The following is a 20,923-nucleotide window of genomic DNA, read 5'->3' as shown; positions in this document are numbered from 1 at the left end:
CTGCCCTGCCTCAGGTACAGACTTGGACAATGGGTAGATGTCGGTTATCTCCTTGAGCCTCAGTTTCTTCATCTGTAGAAAGTGGATAATCATAGAACTACTCTCTGATAGAAATATCACGAGAACACATGAAATTACCAGTAGAAAGTATGAAGCACAAAGTAGGCACACAATAAAAATCACTTCAGGAGACTTCTCTCCCAGAGGCAGGGCCCGCCTCCAGTGCCAAGCCCGACTACTTATTAACTGACAACAAAAACCGACTGGGTCCTGTGATGCTCAAATCAGGAGGTGGAATGTGGGTGCCCTGGCCTTTGCTCTCTCTTCTTCTTTCGTGTTGGTCTGGCCAGGATCTGATCAACCACCAGGATGCTGGCAGGCGGATGGGTCAAAAGAAGGGAATGTACAGCTCTCTGCCCATGGCAAGTGAGAGGGACTCAGGGTAGGCTGAGTTCAGCACCTTTGGCCGGTGAGGTCTGCAGGGAAGGGTCTGGGGTACCCCAGATCACAGCAGGCCATGATGCCTTACAGCTTCAACAAGGGTGGTACCCTTAAAACCCATGTGAATCAGACTGGCTAGGTTTCTTCACCCCACTTTACAGATGGCATAGTAGAGGGTAAGTGACTCTGACTAGAGTTATACATATCTATTTGCTGATTGACTGACTGAGTCATTCGCTCATCCAACAGACATCCACCAAGGCTGGGAGCTGTTAAGCCGGTGGGCACGTCATGCTTGGCTACCCACAGGGCGGCAGCATGACTGCCAGGCAGCTAGGGCCTCTACTTGGTACTGGCATGGGGTTGTTTCCATCACATTCTATTGGTCAAAGCAGACTCAGGCCAGATTCAAAAGATAGAGACACAGGCTCCATCTCTCTCGATAGGGGCACGTCAGGACTCAATGCAGATGTGCATGGGGTGGGGTGTTGTGCAGCCACCATGGGGATGGGTGTGAATTGAAGCTCCATGGGGTGGGGTGTTGTGCAGCCACCATGGGGATGGGTGTGAATTGAACCTCTGGGAGGAAGCTCTCCACATGACTCCTGGAAGTAGTTTCAGTCACTGGGACTGGCCTCCAGGGATACTCCTGAAGGGCAGGAGCGGTGTCTTACTACCTTCTGACCTGTCACAGCCTTCAACCTGGAGCCTAGCACACAGCAGGTGCTCCACAAGTATTTGCTGAGTGGACTTGCAAGGTGCCAAGTAGAAGGGTGGTCCTTCTGGGTGTGGTACAAAGGCTTGCCCTCTCCTACACAAAGAGGGGTCAATTTGGCAACAGATTGTGACTTTCACTAGGCCTAGCACGTAGAACACCACGTGGTATGCAGTAGGGTCTCCATAAACGTTTGCTGAATGAATAAATGATTGCAGGGACTCAACTGATGATGAACACATCTCTTGGTAAGTAGGCATCTTGGTCTCCTCTCTAAGCTCTAAGAAGGTGGTCATGCCACAAAGATCCTTCTGACCCTGAGAGGGCATGGAGAGAACATCTCAGATTCATGTGACAGAACGCACCCACGACGATGAGAACAAATGACTTGCCGGTGACTTGGAAGAGGATTTCACTGACCCTCATGCTATCCTATAAGCTGTCACAATTTACAGACATGAACAGTGGCTCAGAGATATGAAGTCACTTGCCAAAGTCACATAAGCAGTGTTAAGGTGGGTCTCAGACCCTGGTTCTCTGACCACCACACTCTCCTGCCTTCCCTGGGGGTCAGAGGCCACGTCAGTCCCCTATGTTCCCAAACTGCTGTGTTTCTATCAGGCCCAGGTGAATGCATCTGTTTCAATTCAACCAAAAGGGCTTGCCATCTGCAGGCCACACTCCCTTCACGGTGAGAGAAGGAAGCACAGAAAAATACCCAGCAGTGGCCCTGCCTTCTTCCTGCCTGGGCCAGTGCACACAATCCTCAGAAAAGTTTCACCTCTGGTTTAGCATAACAAAACTTTTAATTTAGATGTTTTCATCTCTCTCTCCAAGTAAAAATAAGTTTAAAATAATGACTGTAATAAATGAAGGTAATTAATTGTAGTTTGTTCCTTTACTGTCTAGTCAGCTTAATTTTACCTTTTCAACTAATAATGAGAAAATAATTTTTGTGCTCGGAGGGTTAATGATATGTAACTGCGAGAACTGCTAATTGCATGTTGCAATCCATCCATCAACAACCCCATCTGTGCGACTTGATTATGTTTGCTAAATTATTGCTTTGAATTATCTTTCATAAAGCAACTTTTGTAATTAGCGGGGCTTTCGTCTTGCTCTTTTCTCTGCGAGCAAGGATATTCAAACTTTGGCCATTTCAAGCTGTCTCCATTAAGCCACCTTCACTGGCTTCTTTGTTTCCCTGAGCAGGGGGAATCAAGGCTGTCCTTTAAGCAATCAAGGCGGAGAGGAAAAGCTTCCTTGATTCACAGCAGGGCAAATTCACTTCCTCTCTGCCCCCCTCCCACCAGCACGGGTAGGCGCGCGCGCGCGCGCACGCACACACACACACACACACACACACACACACACACACAAGGAAAGAAAAGAATAGAAAGAAAAGACCCACTCTCATATATAGTATGAAAAGATAAAAAGGATGCCTAGATTCTGTATACACCGCGGCTGGCAGAGTGAAATTAAGGGACGAACCTGAACATGTTATATTTCAACAAGAGGCCCGCCCTGGGGAAGAAGGAAAGACGGTATGATATTCAGCCCTGGCGTTTTATGGGCTAGTTTATGTGACTCAGGAAGGTGTTTGCCTCAGGGAATATTCCTGGGAGGTGATTAATGCCCACTGGGGAATCCTCAGCCCTGAGCCCAGAGCCTAGTAGATCGTGAGAGGGAAGCAGCATAAAGGATGAACACTCATTAAAAAAATTAAAATGAAAATCAAATTTGGATTATGAATGGCCTGTGTGTGTGCAGTATGCTCTGGGTGAAGAAGATGCTTTTTATTAACACCTTTCTCTGGCGGCGTGTCTCCCCCGAGGCGCGGGGAGGGACATGGCTGCTGCAATGGATTAGTCGATAGATCATGACGAAAGCAGGAGTTTCGGGAATAAAACTCCAGACAAATGTAGTCTTTTTGGTACATTAAAGGGACAATGGAGAGCCCTCTTACGAAAATTAACGAAGTTCTTTGAAGATCCCCGGCTTTTTAAACAGTGTCTATTTAACATGCTGCATGAGTTTGGTAACGAGAGTTCAGCTTTGTCTCTCCTTCTGGCCCCCTTAGACTTTCTCACCCGCTACACTTACTGAGCACCAACTGTGTGCCGGACATCCTGTCAACTGTCTCCACACGACTTACTTCTTTAAATCCTTACTGTTGGCCACATTTGTCAGAGGAGGAAAGCTGTAGCTCTGACAGGTTAAGGCACTTCCCCAGGCCACACAGCTGGTGTAAGCAGCAGGGCTGAGACTCAGGGCAGACCTGTCTGCGTGTGCTTCCCACCACCCCGCACTTGAGTCTTCTCTGGATCATCACCCAAATCTTATGTTTAACTCTTTCTCCTACTGAAAAGATGACATGCGTCATGCCTTTTTCCTATAGTGACAGAAAGGCTCCTTCTTTTGGATAAAAAGCCCTGAAGCTCTAAGAAAGAGGCAGATTCCAATTCTGACACAGTAAAGGCCAAATAAACCTATACTGGAAGTCATGATAATAGGAATAACAAAATAACCAAGACTCCTTACAGGCACCGCAATGTTCTAAGCACTTCCTCAATCACAACCCTATGGCACAGGTGTAATTATTATCCAATTTTACAGATTTTGAAACAGAGGCACAGATAGGTCAAGTAAATTCCCTAAGGTCAAAGAGCTCGTAACTGGCAGAGGCAGGATGCAAACCCAGGTGGACTTGAGTCTGCTCTTCACTCCCTAGAAGCGCTCTCTGTGCCAGGCATTACATTTAACCCCTTCTCTGCATTACATCTCAGTTCACCCTCAAAACAACATGAGAGATCTGTAGTGTCTTTATTCCCATCTAACAGATAGGGAAACAGAGGCTCTGAGTGGTTAAGAAAAGCTCTACCACGCAAACCAAGCAATGGAACAGCGGAGAAAGTGACACTCTGTACAAAAAGCTCAATGTCTGTCTCTGGGTTGGGCAGAAGGACCAGCTGCTTGAGAGGGCTTGTGTGCTGGGTGCCCCTCACAGGACCAGGACTTGGCAGATGGGGACCTCTTTTTTAAAAAAACACAGTTATGACAACACATTTCCAACATTATTGGTCTTTCTTTTTTTTCTTTTCCTTTTAGCTCAGGCACCTCACAACCAAATGAATCAATATTGAATGGCCCTATAAATAAATAAGCACATCAGTCAACTCAGTAATAAAATGAAGGGATGAAAAATATGGAAATCAGCGACATTTGTGTAAATCCAGTTATTGTTTACTTTAATATTGCCTTATGCACTTATGCGATTCCAAAGAGACAGATTTAAAGTAATGTGGCGCTTGGCGGATGACAGACTTAAAATGTATCTCTGCCAGCAAGCTCTGAGAAGGGCCAATCCTTCCAGGGTCCTGCCTGAATCCAGAGGAAGGCTGCGAAGGAAGAGCCCCCTGAAGATGGAACATTTGAGAAATGGCTTCCCTTCCACTCCTCTGCCTCGGTGGAATTCCATTCTTTTGCTAGCCTACCTTCTGCAACAACCAGACAAGTGGATATTCTCAGAGTCCTGGTCACAAAGCTAAGCCAAGAAGAAAAAAGAGGGGGGTCTATCCCCATCCCAGGCTCCAGGGAGGCAAGAGAAATGACTGGCTGAGGACAGCGCTGCTGCTACCAAAGGAACTAGGTAGGGCCCGATGGGTGGACAGAAAAGAATGTGAACAATGTTGACTTTATACTCAGAGGTTTGGTTGGTAGAGATTTCAGGACAGGCTGGTAAGTGTCTGGACTTATCTGCAAGGCTGCCTTAGATGATCAGAGTAGAATGCCACGGGAGAGCAAATGTCACTGAGTACAAACCTCCAAAAATGAGAAACCAGCCTGGAAGGTGAGGTGGTTTGTTCAAGGTCATAGATATTATATGTAACAGAGCCAGTGTAAGGCTGGGTAACGTGGAGAGACAGATTTCTGGGGCTCAGACGCTGGCATCCCATCCAACACAACAGAGAACCCACACTTCTCACAACACTGGCTGATTTGGAGAGAATGGGGCAGGGATGTCTCTCCCAAACTCCAGAGTCTGCTGGCCTCCTCTGGAAGCTCTAGTGGGACAGGAGAGGGAATTGGGTTTGGGATGTGCCATGGGCTTTGGGTCTTACCTCAGCTTGGAAGCTTTTTAATACAGGAGCCACCATCTCTCTGATTTCCTGAAAAAGAGATCAACGAAGAGTTCACCACAGTGCCAGGTAGGACACCCATGGCCCCGCGTGCAGCTCATTGTTGTTCCCCAGGTCAGCATTTCCCAAACGTGTCCCATGGGACCTGCGCTCAATGGAATTTTGTAAGGGTTCCTCATGTATATGTCTACACACAGACAGACACTCATTCACATACATCCACACACACCCCCACAAGGGGACATATCAAGCCCAACATCAAGTTTCTTCCTTACAGGACTTTTTGGAGCATTTAATATAATGCACACTGGGGATTTCTGGAAGAGGTACAGAAAAAGTAGCATTTCCCAAATGGATTTGATTATGGAATGCCCTTCAATGCAAAGTAGCTGTGGGACTGGTGGTCCATCATGGGGATACTCTTTGGAGCAGACACTGGAGAGGTGACCTTATTTCTCCACACCCAGGGTCATGTTATCAAAGTCCCTTCATGAAAACCTTCTGTCCTTTAGGCATGGTTTAGGGGCTGTCTCCTTCAGATGGCCATCTCTGTTTCCCCACCCAAAATTTTAACATCACTCCGTGCTCATCTCTCCTTCCGTATTAGAATATGCAGTTGCTGGGGACTTGCCTGGGTCACTCCTCTCAGCACCGATCTCAGAGGAAGAGCTCTGTAAATGTTTGATGAACGCTATGGCACTGGGCTGTCTTCAGAAGGGAGCCTCCTATTTCTGGACCCTAATTTCCTGCCTTTCACAAGTGACCTTGAGGTTCCCAGCCCCAAGGGCTCCCCTGGTGGACTCCCGTGAGTTTTCCCTAGCATGCAAGAGAGAGGCTTTTAGAACCAAGTGTCTCAAGATTCCAACTCTAAATGCTCCAGTTTCCTCTGAGACCCACTGATGACTCCTCCAACTGGTGTCAGCCATGGCCTACAAGAAACCCCTGTAAAAGGAAGTGCTAGAGGGGGGCTCCAGAGTATGGGGGCAGCAGAGAGAAGCAGGAAAGGAAGAGATGGGCAGAATACATATGTTCAGATAAAAAGAAAAATAAGGTTGTGTTGCTTTTGCTCTGGAAAAGATCCCTCTTCTGGATCCTGGGTTCCCCTCCTCACTGACCGTGTCTCCCAGGGCTTCTCAGAGCCACTGACATATATGCTGGGGATCTTCAGGAGGGACATAGGGAGTGCAAGTGAACCTAGTGGATCGAGTCACAAGGAACCACAGGCACGCGGGCTGAGCAGTGGAAAAGGAAACATGAAAACCTACGTCATAGGTTGTAAACAAATGCTGGTAGAGGCCAAGGCAAGTGCACAAGGGAGGCAGGCTGGGAGGTCCTGTGGCAGATCTTTTGGGGGAACATAAGTCTAACTAGGTGGCAGCTGCTCTGCTCTTTCTGGTGACTGTCACGCGGGCATGGAGGTCCCATGTGGTCAGATCTACCAAATAGTTCAAAGATACCAGAAATCCAGGTTTGGGGGTAAAATCTTCTGAGATGCTAAACAGTGGCAACTTCCTGTAAAATTTACAAGACTTTACAGACTAAATAAAATATTTGGGCATGAAACTTCCGGTTCAGGTTCAGGAAATATCCGTGTCAGAAGGGGCTCAAGAACCGACCCTCCAGTCCCCAGAATGTACCGAAAGGGAGACCGAGGCCCCGAGTGGGGCTCACTTGCTCAAGGTCCTGCAGCGCGGAGAGGCAGAGCTGGGATCTTGTCCACAGAATAAGCCTGGAAGGTCGACAGACTCCCCAGACTCCCCAGACGAGCTCTTCTCACAACCCCACACTCAAGTGAGTTTCAGGGATTCAAACTGAGGCTCCCTGGGAGGGGGTTGGTGGGACTCTGGGCCAATGTCCTGTCTGCTTAACCCTTGGGGAAAGATGAGTGAAGGCATCAGCAGGACATGAGCTGGGCACCAGCCAGATGATGTTTTTAAATAAAGCCTTGGCATGACTCGCCCCATCAGGAGAGACTAGTTCCAGAAATGAAAATTTTCAGAGGCACGACTATAATAGGAATGGAAACTTATTCCTCCTAATTACATAATTGCATAATTATGCAGTATTAAAATTATGTAAGCCAAATTTGAGGCTTAAAACCTGGCCTGGATTTCCCTCCTCACCTGGGGACTCCCATGTGACCTGGGGGAAGGACAAGATGGAGGGCTGTGAAGATCCAGGGTGCTTTCATCTCTGCTCTGGTACTCATTCTGGGCAGAAAAATCAGTTTAAAGACCAAGCTGTTCTCTGTTCTAGGAGGGAAGGGAAGGTTGCTCAGTGTCACCATTCTCAGCTCCTGGAGTCAAACCAAAGGCTTGATTTGGCCATTCTGAAGCTGCAACATGTGAAGCACACTCAGAGCTGAGATTCTCGCCTCCTCTCTAAGCACATCCTCCCTCAGCTCCCTAACCTAAGATTTCTTCCAGGCTTATTCCATGGACAAGTTCTAGCTACATCTCACTTCCCTTTCTTGCCTTGAAGAACCAAAGATATTTACGACTTGCGCGAGGAGGATTTCACAGCTCAGGGACCAACTTCTCTGCTCATGTGGCCCAATTCCTGGGTGGGCCTGCCTCTTCTCCATCTTTCCATGGATTCCTCCTCCAACAGCAAGATGCCGACAGGACCCTTGGATGATTCCAACAGGCAGAATGGAATCACCATCTCCAGGTCTGATACCTCCAGAATGCTGGATCCTGCTCCAGCCCTCCTCCAAGATCTAAGCAACCCCAGCAGGTTTGGATAGAGCGCTCAAGTAACCTCTGCTGACCGGAGAAGCTGACCAGTTGGCTTTGGGTATGGTCTAGGTCTCTTTCCCACAACAGCTCTGATGTATCACATTCCTGCCAACATTATATGGAGTCAGAAGGCTTTATTTTTCCTATTTGTGTTTACTTTATCATTAAAAAAAGAATAAGCAGCAGCAGACTGACTCAGAGGAGAGAAAGGAATTCACACATTCACCACTGTAAAGAACAGAAACAAGTCCTTTCTAGTCTCTTACCCTGGGGGGCCTTTACATTGCTTAGGGCTGGTCATTATCTGGACCACCCTCATGGCAGCTGGGAAAGACAAAGCTGGTGGCTGGAGTTGTAAGGGTGGGGGTGTGTGTGTGTGGGGGGCGATGTGAGGCAGTTTCAGAGATGGAGGAAAGGACCTAACGGGGTGGCTATAGCTGTCATCTCCCAGACGCCAATGAAAAAGTAAAATAAAATCAAGAAGTCTAGACAAATTACTTTTGCCATAAAGGCCAAACATCTGACTTAGATATGAATGCAGGGAGTAAACAGATGTCTTACAGTTGACTTCGGTGGAGAGGCGTCCTGCCTTCACTTTAGACAGCAGGGCTGAGCTGAGCACTACTATACCAAAAAACCCCGAAAAGTTGGAAGCTGTAATTTTTCTTTAGGGCTAATTAGCTTCTTTTCTTGTTAGTCACTTATGTCTACAGTTTTCAAAATATAGTTTGAACAGAGAAAAATCTGCATTCCTACTGAGTTAATTCTATAACAGCAAATATACTGTACCTCAGGTACATTTTTCTTAAATTCCCGGCGGAGTTCAATTAAATGTTTATGAGAATGTTCACTCTCCTCCTGCCGTGCAGACAGCTCAGAAGCGACGGAATTAAGCTCCTTCTGGAACAATAAAAAAAAAAAAGAAAGAGAGAAAGATTTTTTCCCCTCCTTTTCTTTTTTAATCATTGTACAAAACAGTATTCCGAACAAGTTTTCTTAACTTACAAAGCTGAGAAAAGACAGAATATTGACTTCTGGCACAAATGAATAATTTACGAAACTGGGGATGCAACCAAAAAAAATCCAGGACAGCTTTTTATTTTTTTTTTGCTGGTTGGAAGTCAGGTCAGATCAATAATCTCCCATAAAGTTGGGTGGAGTTGTTTTCTTCATCTCTTCCCCACCCCCTGCCCCACCTCTTAAATTTCCAAAGGAGTGATGGCATAAGCTTGTCAGTAACTGTAGAAAACATCTTCAAACCGTGTCAAAATAGTAAAGTGTGGCATATTGTATGGGCATATTATGGTGTAAGAAAGTGCTGTCGACAGCTTTCATATATCAGAGGTGGGAACTGTTCCAACTATGACTTACTTACACTTAAAGGTTCATAAATACGCCTTTTAAGATATAGATGGCTTTTTAATTTCAGTAGATTTTGGAAAAATGAAGGTGCCAATAAGAAGCAAGCTGACCTTTTGTGTATCCTGCAGTAAATCATTTAAGGTTCACTTCAAGTATAAGAAATATTTCACTGAAGACTCTTGGATTCAGAAGAAATGGATTAGAAGGTGCCTTGCCTGCTTATGTGCAATGAAGGTGTCAGACCAGGTTTTCATAGGACATACCATTGAGGGGAAAAAAGAGTAAGGGATTTGGAAGCGGGGGAGGATGCTCCTGCTCACACACATCACAGACAATATTTGCTAGTCGTACATGTATATTTGATCACCCCTCTTGTAGCTTTCTTCACTTTAATGGTGGTAGTTTCACAAGGGGAGTACAATTCACCATGAGTTGTCATGGATTTCATTTGCATAATTCAAGAAATGCTATGTTTATGTGGTCTGCTGCCTTCTTGCACCATCCCGAGATGGGCTTTTTTTCTGGACCATAACTCGAGGAGCATTTCTGTATTTATCACTCGATTATATCTGCAGCAATCAAGCCCTATAATTTCCTAAATCCGGTGATGCAATAAATTTCTGCAATCAGATTTATTAAAAACACACACGCAGATGCGAGAGTGTATTTCTAGGGTGAACTCTTTAATCTAACATATGTATAATGAGGCCCAGCACCGTGCTGAAAGACCCCATTTGTCATTGCTAATACGCATTCATCTTGCACACACAATGAAACACTTTTACCATTAGATAATGAAATAAAAGTACTATTAACCCACTGCAAATCCTTTTCCCTCTAAGAGACGAAATGCATGGTAATTGTCTTATATCATGTCTGAGAGTCGGTAAGTCTGCTCAATAGCAGTTCACCACAGCACCATAAACCTCATACCCATCAGAGGCTGGAAAGCCTACCCCAAACTGGGGATATGTTTCCCTGCCAATGGAGTGTTTGGGAGAATTGGGTAGGAAATTTCTGTTTCTGGAGAAATGTCTAACCTCTTTGCAGAATCATCAGACTAGAAGGGATAAGGTCGAGGCACAAAGGTAGTGATTAAAACAGGACGGAATGAGACAAGGACTGTGGTGCTCTCCAAGGTGCTGAAATCATTTCTATGCCACAGCAGGGGGTACACCAACTTCAAGGCTTGGGGGCTTAGGATCCAAATGCCCTGTGGAATTTTGAGGCAGGTGAAAAACAAGGTGTCGTGAGAGAAACATAAACAGTTTCTAACAGCCTGCTAAGATGACAGAAGAAAAAAGGGAGACTTCTGGTTTATCATCATTTAAAAATAATCAGTTTCCAATAAAATAAACCACAAGCAACCACAACCAAAAAAATCAAGTGACTGGGGAGAGATCTGTATTTGCAGCAACAGGACTAATCGAAGGTAGACAAACACCAACCAGGTGGTACAGCCAAGTGGACAGAACCTCACTTGGCAGGAGAGAAGAAACTGGAGTGTCATGGTCAGTATGAGCTGTGGCAGAGTGCTCACAGTTGTTCTTAGTTTTCTTGTCTATCTTAAAGTCAAAGATGTGATTTTACATTGCTGCAGGACAATCAGAACTGAGACTTGAGCTGACATCATTTAGTTTTGGATTATCATGTACCTGACACTATGTTCTTATCTCTGTTGCACCATAGCAACCGATATACTTGGTGTGAGCTGGCCTCGGACTCCTCATTTAAAACATCCAACCGAGGCTCTGAAAGAAATCTCAGAGCAGGACAAGTCCAACCGCCTGATGTGTGGTACCAGACAATTATACCATGCAGCTACACTGGCTCCCTCTACCCAAACCTCCCAGGCTGCTGGTGGGTGCAAATCTGTCTGCTGTGTCCACACTACAGAGCAGAGGTGAGATCAGGCCAGGGAATGTCAGCAGGGCCCCAGCCTTGGCCTCACGCAAGCCCAGCTCTTGGTATCTTTCCTGTTCAGCCCTAGACGAGCAGACGATATGACTGATCTTCTCAACTTTGCCTAAATATGCTCATCTTTCAACCCTAAATTCTTGCCACATTTCTATGGTAAGCTCACAAACAACAACGACAACAATAATGATCGCAACTACCATTTATTGGGTGATTATATGTACCAGGCACCATGCTAAGCTCCTTGCATACATCATCTCATGTAACAAACAATGTATTTGTTAGGTGATTCAAGCAGGGACTAAGAAATAAATTAGTTAATTCTAATAATTCAGGTGTGGATTATGTCCTTGGTGGATTATAAAAGCAAAATTGTAATGCCCTTCTCTTCATAGGCTTCTGCTTCATTTCCCCACTAGCTGGGGGGACATTATTCAAGGAGCTTGTTTTAAATGCTATTAATGTGAAAAGCATCAAGTGCAGTACCAAGTGTTCAATAAATGTTGGCTGATATTAATCTTATATTTAGATAAACAGAACTCAGAAAACACCCCACTAGGATCAGTGATTGTAAGAGTTTAGATTTCACAGGTCAGTGAAACTCTCACCAAAAAAGACAAAGAAAAATAAGAGGACCGACAGAGTATTGCCAAGTTTTATTGTATCAAGCAAAAGCATTAAAAAACCACTCTCTCTCTAAAACACAGGATATCTGAACATCAATGAAGGCAAGTGGGCCAATGACAGAATCAACAAGCCTTTAAAAATAAACATATTTAAAATAAAAAAGCTCACGGCCCTATATTTATTTCGAAGAAACGGAAAAAACTCTCATCAACATAAACCAAAACTAATCTGCAGTGGAGTTTTAGAAACGAGAGTCTGAACCACCAGGCACAGAACAGCTAGCAGGGCCTCTCCTTTGATGATCAAGCAGAACTTGGGATCCTCTCCCACCCCTGCCCCCAGCCCCCAGCCCCCAGCCCTAGGGAGCCATGATTAACAGAGCCCCAGACTTTGGGCCAGGCCCAGTCGGGGTGGAGACTCATCTGATTAACAGGCCATCAGCAGCAGACAGACAGCCCGGAGCCCAGCGAAGACCATTCAAATAATGATCATCATAAACAGCCCATTTGCAACTAAAAAGAAATAATTTTAATGAGCTTGAAGCAGATGATAGATGCAGCTGAGGCTCGGGCCAAAGCACAGAGAGAAAGGAAGCTGGGATTGAGCTGCACCCAGGACCAAGAGGAGCGGGAAGAAGCTGTGTGCTGCTCATCCACCATAAGTGCCCACTGCCCGGAGAATGCCCCTCACTCTCTAGGGTCTGCCATCATCATCAGCGTGCTGGGCAACCTTGGAACTTAGACCTCCAAGACACTCAGAGTCACAGAATGTATGAGCCAGAAGGAACCTTTGAGTTGTCCAGTCTATCACTGACCAAATTTCAACTACACATACCCCTCTGCATGTGTTTTGCCATATTACTATTTAGATAAATTTTTATTTAATATTTAACTTCAAATTGACTTCTATTTCTTTCTTTCTGATTGAGACATCCATAGCTTTAAGTTCAAAATTCTATTTTTAGATAGAATTTTTACACTGCTCAGATTGAGGTATAAAGTGTTCACATTCCTAGCACCTCATTAGTCTCCGTTGTTTCCCCCACTATTCTGACCCTAGCATAGAAGATAAATTTTGCTTGTTCTTGATCTTTACATAACAAACTCCTCTTCTTTAAACCTAAATAAGTGCATTTGAAAAGGAAACTTTTTTTATGACTAGAGAATCCTGTGCCATAAACAGATAGTAGCTGTTAAAATAAAAGTACAATGAAAACGAAGCACTGATGTCTGTCTTTGTTATAAAAGGAGGTTGGTAAGCAACTGCTGGAGAGCAGTTAAGGTGCTATAGTACCAAACAGAGACTTTCCTCCTGTTGGAATACAGAGGAACAAAAGAGCACTGAGAAGGTATAACTGCTCCTCCTAACATGAGTCAATCCTTTCTAAAGTCAGGTCTAGTTACTGCTAATCATCATCTCACGTCCCTTCAGTGGGTGTATGCCCCACACTTTAGCAAATACTAACTGAATCAGATTCTCCCATTTTAAAGATAAGGAAAAAGGCACAGACAAGTTAGGCTACCCGCCCAAGCCACACAGCTGGTTAAGGGGTTGGATTTCCTCAGAGGGGAGGGTGGGCCTTGGGTGGGGAAGGAAAACTGTTGGTTATCTATGGGGAGGCAAGTTAAATGTTCTTAGTTCAACTGTGTATCCCCAATCAGAAGGGACTGGGAATCTTACAAGAATACTTAGTTTTGCAAGAAATTTAATACCTGATCCCAAAGTGTCAACTATGTACAAAGCTTCCAGCCGGACGCTGTGTTTTTATAGGGGAGACACACATAAGATACAGTATGAGCTGTGCATATGAATGTCAGTTCCCTCAACATATGCCCACACTCTTCTCAGCTCTGAAGACACCCCACACTCAGACATGTCTCCCTAATACCAACTCTGAGAAGAGACCTTCTAAAAAGAATGCAGTGATTGCTGGGGATTGGGGTTGTGGAAGCGAGGAATTCAGGTGTTTTCATGCTTTGAAGAGATTTCATGAAGGGAAACAAACTCTTCCTCCATGTTCTGCCTGTGCTCAAAATCCTCATATGGCTCTCCACTGCCCTAGGAACACCTCCACGCTTCCAATTTAAGTGTCACTGCATTCCTGCTAGCCTCTTCCACCCTCCCCTCTCCTTGTTTCCTTTCCCATCAGAGTGCATTCCTTTTAGGAATCCAAATGCTCCACGGTCCCCCAATTCCATGGCTCTACAGACTTCATCCCTCAGCCCAGATGATCTTCTGTCTTTGCAATTGATCCCAGTCATCCTTTTGTCTTGGCTTAAATGTCTCCTCTTCCAGGAAGGCTTTCTGGACCCTCCCCTCCAAAAAAGGGACACCTCATTTGTGCCCGTTAACCCTTTCTGATATTTACCTGTCACCTCCAATCAAACATCCACACAGCTAATTACTGAGTCCCAATTCTGTGCCAGGACGGTGCTAGGTACTGGTTTATAGAAACCAACCAACATAGTCCTTGTCCTTGAGGAATTCAGGGTGCAGTAGAGAAGACAGACAGGTCAATTCAAACACTGTGTGCCTAAGTACAATATGAAAAGTATAAATAAAGTATGAAAGGAACATAGAGAGCAAGGTGATTTACTTTAACTAGGGGAAAGGGCCACTGAGGTGGGAACATTTGACCTGGGTCCAGAAAGATGAGTGTGACAGGTAAAAAAGCCAGGCACCTCAGGCAGAGGGAATGGGATAATTGCCTTTAACTGGTCTTCTTGTTCCTGTCTTTAGTTTTCTTCTCCTTAGCATGTACCTCTATCAAACACACTATTAATTTCACTTATTTTGTATACTAGAACACAAACTCCATGACCGTAAGGCAGAGATTTTGGTCCTTTCTTCCTTATTATATACTCAGTGCCTAGAATAGTTCCTGATACATAGCAGGCGCTCTAGACATGTTTGCTGGTCAAATAATTGGATAAATAAATGCTAAGTGCCAGAAGCCCTGAAAAGAACCTCATCTGCCTGGGGAACAATGACATGGTTCAGAGACTACAGACCTGAATCTAAATTCTGGCTTTGACACCACACTAGAAGCATGACCTCAGTTTCTGTGTCTGTAAAATGGGGATAAAAATTTAGGTTTATTAAGGGATCCCTTGAGAACCAGATTGTGAGTAGGTAAAGGACTTGGCGCAGGGTCTAGGATCTTTAGTGCTCACACTCACGAGTGAAATGTCAGACCCTTAGGGGGAGGACTGTGCCTATACTGTTCACAGCTGTAGCTGTTCTGACTCAATGCCAGGTGCATAGTAGGCACTCAATAAACATTTATGAATGAGTGACAGTAGATATAAGCATGAGAAGTCCACTGTGTCAAGAGCAAGGTGGGGCCCCCTTTGTGGGCACCATATGTCCCATTTTGCATCTCAAGTCAATGGAGCCATTAGGAGCTTTGCCATCAGAATCCCAGGCAAACACGAAGGAGGAGGGTTTCAGGGGATGCCATGGGGCAAGGTGAGAGTGTTGCCTTCAGAAGGCCCTCAAAGGCTGGCTCTGGAGGAGGCTGGGGGATGACCTGGGATGGAGGGCACGTGCTGGCCTGCCACAAGCCAGGAGACGAGATAAGATGGATGGTTCCACAGCTCACTGAGATGGATAACGAGTTGCACTGAGAGACAGCCTGGGTTACCAGGGCCATCCATCACTCGCTGCACCGTATGTAAATTTCAGATGCCAAGATATATTGGGCCAATTATCAGAGGCTGGGGCAAGGGGCAGTGCCTACAAGAAACAGTTCCCCGCCAAGCTAGCTTTACTGCATTCCATCAGCTGGGCCAGGGTGATAGGCAGTTCACACTGGGGTCAAAGAGCCCAATCTTGAGGTTTGAGTATGGGTGTTGGTGAGGCTGCCAATAACTCTTAACAAACTTCATAAAATAACTGTCCCACAGAGGACAGTTGGTTCACGTGTGTCCCACTTGGTTCACGCTAACTGACACACAAAAGTTCATTTAATTCTTCCAACAATGTCTGGTATACAGTGGATTCTCTAGAAACATCTATTGAGGGAGCAAACCCTATGATGCAGATGCCATTTTACACATGGTACCTGCAGAGACAAAGCCACTTGCCAAGGTCACACAGCTGAAAAGTGTGACCTTGAACCTATGTCTTTCTGGGTTCCTTTCCTCCAGATACTGAGGGGCAACCTTCCCATGATGTGTCTGTTCTCAACAAGGGCTCATGTGGCCTGAAGACCAGGAGCATGGCTGGGCCTGGTTAGTCCAACCATCTATCCACCCACCCACCAATTCACTCATTCATTCAACTATTACTGAAATGCCTACGATGTTGCCAGAACAAGCTATACTCAGTTCTTCTCCACATGGAGCGTTCTGTTGCACAGGGAGCAAAGACAATTAAAGCTACAGTCCATCAGGCCCACCTAGCAGCTCCCATAGCTCTGTCTTCCTGAAAATCTAGGCGGCAATGTGCTTTTAGTTGGAGGCAGCCCAAGAGCCAGTGTTTGGCAGGCTGAGCAGGTTCGAACTTTGATGCTCTTGTTTACTGGTTCTATGAGCCTGGGCAGACCCTTGGCCTCTGTAGCTAGGACTCATCATTTTTAAATGGAGTCATGGCATCCCCTCTCTCTCGGCAGTTTGGGCAGGATGAGAGGCCTGTGGCCAGCAGGGGGTTGAGGCTGCAGGAGGTGCCTGGATGGGCAGGGTGCTCTGAGACCCAGGGCTGTGTGGTAGGGACATTACTCTTATCAGCACATTCTGTCAGCTTGACCCAAACATTTCTCATCCTCTCTACTGGTGCCACTCTAGGCCAGACCACCGTCATTGCTTGCCTGGGTGACCACAGGAACCTTCTCATTGCCACCCTCACCCTCCTACAGTCTCTTCTCCACCCAGCAGCCACAGGGATCTTGTTAAATGTTAAGTTATATCCTGTCCTCTCTGCTCAAAACCCTTCAATGGTTCCCATCTGATTCAGCATCAAGGCCAAAGAGTTCACCATGACATCAAAGCCCCAAGTGACTTACCTCTAGCCTCACTTCCTTCTATTTCCCCTTTTGCTCACTCTCCTCTAGTCATGTGGGGTCCTTGCTGGCTCCTGAGCACACTGAACATATTCTTGCCACAGGGCCTTTGCAATGGCTACTCTCTCTGCCTAAAATGCCCCCCACCCCCTGAATTTCATGTGGGTTTGCCCTCTGCCTCCTCTGGGTCTTGGCTCATGTATCACCTCACAGAAGCCTGTCCCACCATCCTATTTATAACAGCAAGCACCTTCTCCCTACCACATCTGTCCCTCTCACTGATTATTTCTCTCCATGGCACTTATAATCAACATGTTTATGTAGTTACTTCTCTATTTATTGTAGGTTCCACTGCCCAACCCCTTCCAATGTCAGCTATAGAAGGACATAGACTTTGTCTGTTGGGTCACTGATGTATCTATCTCTGATGTTCACAACATGGCAGGTGCTCAATACTTGTCGAATGAATGAAAGTTCAAATAAATGAACAAGTGAAAGATGGGCTGGCCGACTCCATGTCCCAAACCCCCAAACCTGAAGTTGCTCCCCACTCAGTGCTTTGCCCCATATCTCCAGGGCCCCACTCCCACCCCCAAGCATCAGGCAGGACAATAACCCAACTCCTGCTGCACGAGGGACCTGGAGGTGGCTGTCCTTGAGAGAGGATGCCAGTCAAACACCTAATTATCTTGCCACAAACCAGGAGCCACATCCGACCACTTCCTCTTGTCCCTGATTGCTGCTTATATTCTGGAGTTCTCAGAATGTAAAACCTCATGGCACCAAGAAAACAAAGTAGCCCCCAATCTAGTGGGTGTTAGGTAAGAGATCAAGGATCCCTCATGCCCCTCTTAGGGCTAACACATCTGGTCCAGCCGGGTGAGTGGACGGGCAATGACTCTCTATGTCCTTCACCCTTCTCTGTTAAAAAGTGTGTGTTGGGGGGAGGCATATCAAATAATCATTCATTCATTCATTCAAGTGTTTATTGAGCACCTCTTCTGTACCAGGCACTTGCTAGGGGCCATAGTGGTGATTACTCATTACATCATAGGATCTAAGTGTTTACTATGACGTCACTTTCCATGCCTGGGACCATCTCATCTCCTAACCTCTTTTGCAGATGTGGAAAACAAGTCTCAAAGAGATGATGTCACTTATCCATGATCAGTCAGACAAAATTAGAGTTGGGTCCACTCTTCTCCAAACCACTGCACCATCTCCAATTTGTGCCATTTTCATCATCTTAAATCCATTTATCTGAGCAGCCTCCTTTTGAGCCGGAGGGTACTGGGAGTGGGAGGAAGGTCTGTGGGAACCCCAAAAAGCTCTGGAAAAATGCACTGGGGTACAGAGCCAAGAGGGTGACAGATGTGCAATCTAGGTGAGGAAGGAAGCATTTATTGAGCATCCGCTATGTGCCAGGTGGGGCTCTAGGAGCCTCATGCAGCTCAGTGGTGGAGATGACAGCCACACAAATATGCAGGCATTGTCCTGAGGGAAACACTGGGAGAGCTGCAGCTAACAGAATGCGGCTTGGGCTTCTGGGCGAAGGCATACGAGGAGGAAGGACCCTTGGGAAAATCGTGAAGGGTGGAAAACCCAGGCTGTGCTGGGGAGTGGCTGACCACCCGCATGCATACTGGGGACTCCGTGGGGGTTGGGTCAGAAAGCCATGAGACCAAGGCAAGAAGCAACTGGGAGCCCAAAACCTCAATTAACAGTCTAACCGGCTGCATCCTGTCCAAGGTGCAGATCTTATTTCACACTAAGCTGAGTTGGGTCCTAATATACAATCCTTCCACTTCCAGAAAATAAAGAACAAAAGGGGGAGCTGAGAGAGAAAGAGGAAAAACAGCTATTTTGAACACTATCCCTTTTTATTTATCTATATTTTATTATAATGCTTATCATCAACATTAATGTAAAATTCCTACTGGGCTGATTTTACTGAAACTGGACCCTAGATGGCCTTCTTGTAGGTAAAGTGATGGACAGGGATGGGCCAGGCACTGACCCGACTGGGAAAGTTCAAAGACGAGACTAGGACCCTGACTGCAAGAGGGGTGACCTCTCCTCTCCCCAAACCACAAAAGGCGATTTCCAAAACAACACAGATAAGACCTCTCTCTCCTAGATCTGAGGAGATTTTTACCTGTGTACTTTGGAGGCATGACAGAATTTCCCCCTACCTACAGACACACAGTCGGTACAGAATTGGGTTTTTACTGTATTAACTGACTAAGAGAAAACCCAAGAACGACAGACTGGCCTATTCTAGACCAGGGACAGTGGACTCTGTTCCCTTCTCCCTGCCCACCTCCATCTCCTTTCTTTCTCCAGAGCCCAAAAAGGCCCAGGACAGAGGACGCTCATTTTCCTAACACTAGACCTAGATGAAAGCTTAAGAGTGTTGGCTGGTTTTGAATCCTGCCTCTGCCACTCTCCAGCTGGGAGATCCTAATACCTAAGCCTCAATTTCCTGATCTGTAAAGTGGGGATAATGCTTTGTGAGCATCATTGGGGGTTGGACATCAAGCTGAGCTACCTAGAAGCAGTACTGAGGAGCGGGGCAGAAGTGCTGGAATTCTAGTGTCCATGCAGGCCTGGGCTCAAATTTTGCCTGCTGCACTTGCCAGTTTGACCCAGGAAAGTCATCGAACCTCTCTGAGCCTGTGTCCTTACCTGTACTATAAGAATACTACTACTAAGTGAATCCCAGTCATGTCTCACTCAAGTATCTCTCATTGTCCAGAAATAATAACCGCCCCATGGCTACCTTGTCTAAGCTGAAATCATTCCCTACCAGTGATACTTCTAGGGTCTCCTCCTTTCTCTCCTGGCTTCTACCCTTAACCTATAGTCGAATTCTCATACGGCAGCTGGAGTGAGCTGTTCAAAATGTCAATTAGTTCTTATCTCTCCCTGGCCTGAAACTTTTCCATAATATATTTGCCATGGTCTTGGATTAAAATCCAGACTTCTCACTAGGGCCTACAGCATCCAGCCACTGCTGAAGGCTTCAGCTTTTGGGGTGGGGGGCATCTCTCCCCAACACTATGCACAGCTTTTAGTCCCTCAATACACCAGCCTCTTTCCCACCTTGGGGCATTTGCATAGGTAGTTCCCTTTGCCTGCAATCCCTTCCCTTCACTTCAACTCTGGCACCTTCCTAGTGGGATCCTCCCTGTCCCCCACACCCCCAAACTCTAAAGTAGATCCACCTCCTCCTTGTTCCTTTTTTACAGAGCATTCATCATCATCTGCAAAGCTAAACTTATTTGCATGTTTCATTGTTGGCTTCCACTCCAAGACTAAAAGCTCCAGAATGGCAGGACTTGTGTCTTGTTCTGTGTTCCCAGCACCTAGGTGTACCTGGCATGTAGTCAAAGCTTAACAGATATTTTTTAAATGAGTATTCACCTCACAGAGTTTCTTTGCACATCGAATAAATATAATGAATATGAAAAGACTTTGATAGCTACAAACTGTTTCACACAAATAAAACAAAAATAATTCTGTAAGAATGGAAATATCTTACTTTGGGGCCTAGAGGTGGTAAAGAAAGAGTGAGAAGAACAAGAGGAAAAAGGAAGAGAAAAGCAAGGGTGGGGGAAGATTAATGATATGGAACTAGTATGTTCCCCAAGACAAACAGGCCTGGGGGGGCACACTGCTGCCTGAGATGTTAGCGCTTTCTAATATTTTAAGGCCTGGGAGAATTACCTGGATGCAAATCCATTCGCATTTTAGGGCCATATCTCTCACTGTGTAAACCTTAGCTGCGGGGTCCCTTCAAGCAGATCTGGTTGGGGCGGGTAGTGGCAGGTGGGTCTGGCCTGGCTGACCCAGCCAAAGCTTATCCATTCCACATCTGCCTTGGGTGCCTGTGCACTGTAGTCAAGGCCCTGCTGAGATGAACCACTTGTTCAAGAAGGGGGAAGCCATCTCTGCCCTCACATAAAACAGGCCATTGTTGGTA

The 20,923-nt window shown here is 46.0% G+C and overlaps 1 protein-coding gene across 1 annotated transcript in view; it reads right to left on the bottom strand.

Annotated features, from left to right (window-relative positions):
• Positions 1-20,923, bottom strand: part of CUX2 (cut like homeobox 2) — a 229,497-nt gene that overhangs the window by 84,177 nt on the left and 124,397 nt on the right. Inside the window, exons 2-3 of the mRNA XM_011356049.2 lie at positions 8,826-8,936; positions 5,281-5,328 (exon numbers count right to left, since the gene is read on the bottom strand). Coding sequence (XP_011354351.1) covers positions 5,281-5,328; positions 8,826-8,936 — 159 coding nt within the window. The remainder of the gene's footprint in view (positions 1-5,280; positions 5,329-8,825; positions 8,937-20,923) is intronic.

Source organism: Pteropus vampyrus, unplaced genomic scaffold (genome assembly GCF_000151845.1).
Source record: "Pteropus vampyrus isolate Shadow unplaced genomic scaffold, Pvam_2.0 Scaffold23, whole genome shotgun sequence".
NCBI lineage: Eukaryota > Metazoa > Chordata > Mammalia > Chiroptera > Pteropodidae > Pteropus > Pteropus vampyrus.
The sequence above is the reverse complement of the archived record's forward strand: the minus strand, read 5'-3'. Positions and strand labels throughout refer to the sequence as shown.